This window comes from Silene latifolia, chromosome X, assembly GCF_048544455.1.
Source record: "Silene latifolia isolate original U9 population chromosome X, ASM4854445v1, whole genome shotgun sequence".
Taxonomy (NCBI): domain Eukaryota; kingdom Viridiplantae; phylum Streptophyta; class Magnoliopsida; order Caryophyllales; family Caryophyllaceae; genus Silene; species Silene latifolia.
The window spans coordinates 275,529,358-275,532,058 of record NC_133537.1 but is presented as its reverse complement, the minus strand read 5'-3'; the positions used below and the strand labels follow the sequence as shown (position 1 = coordinate 275,532,058).

Sequence of the window (2,701 nt, the reverse complement as noted above, 5' to 3'; positions counted from 1 at the left end):
ATCAGGTTGGATATTATCATGTGAACTCAGACCCATCCCTAGCCAATACCCCGACTTTACAGAATACTCACCATTTCTCAATGGCCACCAGAACAAAAGATCAGCCGGCATCCTTTTACTCAATGGTATTTCGAGCACCAGCTTGACCTCGTCCTCTGATAAAAGTGAGGACAGAACCTCCTCTCTCCATCTACATCGATGTGCGTGAAATCGAGTTTTCTCCCACTCTTGCTAGGACTTCCCTTACCCTTCTCCACTTTGTTAACCACTCTCCAAGGTGCAGCTTTCAGCCATTATCCATACCTCCTCCCCTCCCCAGCAGGCCCCTGACTTTCCCCACAGTCCTTCTCACTATGACCCACTCGTCCGCATACAAAACAAAATAAAGGGAGATTTTCATAGCTTAGTCTGACTTTCCATTGTCCCCCCCCCCCCTCCCCCTTCATTTTCATAATAATAGAATCGATTAGCGCTTTACGGACATCAAGGACAACCCTAATTCTCATGGATATTAATGGAAGGATTAACCGAGTTGTCGACCTCTACGAAAGTCCCTATAGCATTCCCTATGTTCACTGCATTCTCCAAATTTTGTCGCCCTAAAATGGGTAGGTTGTAGACCCTAACCCACATAGGAGAGAAAAAGAGAGGTACCTCTGTCGGGATGGCTTCGTCTTAAAGATCAGATAGAATTAGCAAGTGCCTATCAAAGTGCCACGGCTGTTCTGCTAGAACTCGGGTCTTATCCGCCTCATTACTGAACTTGAAATTGAAAATCTTCCTCTGTTTGTCCACCACCTCACCTATCACCTTGTCCTTCGTTTTCCAAGATGCCGGCATTGTGTCGATCAACGCCTTCAGATTAATATGACGGTCCGTCCATAATCGACCAACTACACATAGGCGCGCAGTTGTCAGATCCTCCTCTCCCTCAGCAGCCCATTCAACCTCTACTGGTGCTCCAATCTCCGTGCCCTCATATGGGAGATTCAGATTAATATCTTGTATTAATTCATGCGACGCCATGATATGGGAACAGAAAACAAGAAAAAACTGACAGAAAAATTGTTTATAGGTGAAAAACATGAAGAAAACGATGAAAAGAATGTCAAAAAACCCTACAAAAAGGTAGGGTTGAAACCTAGGAAAACCTAGGGGCGCACACCCTCCCAAGAGAAAACCCTAGAGGGAACTTTTTTGTTCTATAGATAGATTAACGAATTGATACAAATCAGTTTAGGTATTTGGATCTGGCGTATCCGCGTATCCCTTAGAATCTTCCTCTATTTTTTAGGTAAATCACTTCCTCCTTTAACTGCGTTATTTACTGCAATTCGTATGTAAGGAGTATATGTACAATATTTGCTTGTTTCTCAATGACTCAGTTCTTGTGTCTGCAAATTAACCCGAAAATTGTGAACCAAAATCACCATTATAATCATAATGAATAAGAAGGTTCGTTTAGAACAAGGGTTTGATAAAATATCTAATTTACCAGAACCCATTACGGCACACATACTTTCATTTCTACCAACACAGGAAGCGGTTCGAATGAGCATCTTAGCGACCTCTTGGCGTGCTCTTTGGACTCAAGTGTCGAGTTTAGATTTGAGATGCTGTAATGTTCCATTTTTATATGCTTATAGGCAGCCGAAAACGGCCATCATTCGTAAAAGAAGGTTGTTCTACGACTTTATCGATCTAGCTTTTGAGTCACTTGTGATTCTTGAAAAGGTTAAACTTTATGTACCTAATTTTGAGCCTGAGTTTAAACCTCGTGTCGATAATTGGGTTGATGGCGCTTTTGGGTTTAAACTTAGAATGTTTGAGTTCGAATTGGAATATTTACCCTCGCGTAAGTTTGAGTACGAATTGGAATATCTACCCCAGAAATTGCCTAGGTATATTTTACCGAAGATTGTGTTTGGGTCCAATTGGATGACCAAGTTAAAGTTGAGAAATTGTGGAATTAAGGAATCCTGTTTGAGCGATATACACCTGCCTTCACTATGCTATTTAAGCCTTTCATCGGTCTGTATCAATGAAAAAGCAATGGAAAGCTTACTCTCTAGCTGCCCTAATCTTGAGGATTTTAATTTCGATTCTTGTTATGGTTTAAACAAGCTTGAAATCTTGAATAACGCTAAACTCAAGAAGACGGTGGTAATCATACAATATGAACATGGCTCATTGCCAATATCGATTCAAGCTGCTAGTCTCTTAGAGTTCATTTGTGAGTATGGTGATTCCGTTAACAAGAAAGGAGATTATAAAATCAAATTTATTGGTTGCGGAAACATGAAAAAGTTGAAAGCAATTTCTGCTCCTCTAAACGACTTGGAATTGCATTCGCTTCTTGAAAACCTTCCAGCCATAGAAAGTTTAGAGTTGGATAGATGTGATCGATTGCGGTGCATTGATATTTCAAGCCCTCATTTACTACATTTGGAGTTAATAGTGAAGAGTTAAGAACGATAAACACCTAAGAGGGGGAGGGGGTGAATTAGGTGTACCTTTTAAAAAATTTCTCGTTTACTTGGTTAATGACTAACACAAGTAAAATCTATTAGGTACGAGTTTGAGAAACTTAATGGATTGTAAGTTCACAAACGGTACAGCAAGTCTATGCAACAGTATGATGAACTGTTGCACAACACTGGCAACGAGATAGGTAGATAAAAATGCAAAGGATAAACGAATG

The 2,701-nt window shown here is 40.5% G+C and overlaps 1 protein-coding gene across 1 annotated transcript; it reads left to right on the top strand.

Annotated features, from left to right (window-relative positions):
• Window positions 1-1,443: 1,443 nt before the first annotated feature.
• Window positions 1,444-2,469, top strand: LOC141620143 (F-box/LRR-repeat protein At3g59200-like). Its single transcript, XM_074437088.1, has one exon. The coding sequence runs from the start codon at window positions 1,444-1,446 to the stop codon at window positions 2,467-2,469; it is 1,026 nt and encodes a 341-aa protein (XP_074293189.1).
• The last annotated feature ends 232 nt before the right edge of the window (window positions 2,470-2,701 follow it).

Coding starts and splice junctions, on each gene's coding strand:
- LOC141620143 (XM_074437088.1), top strand. CDS start 1,444: ATGAATAAGAAGGTTCGTTTAGAACAAGGGTTTGATAAAATATCTAAT.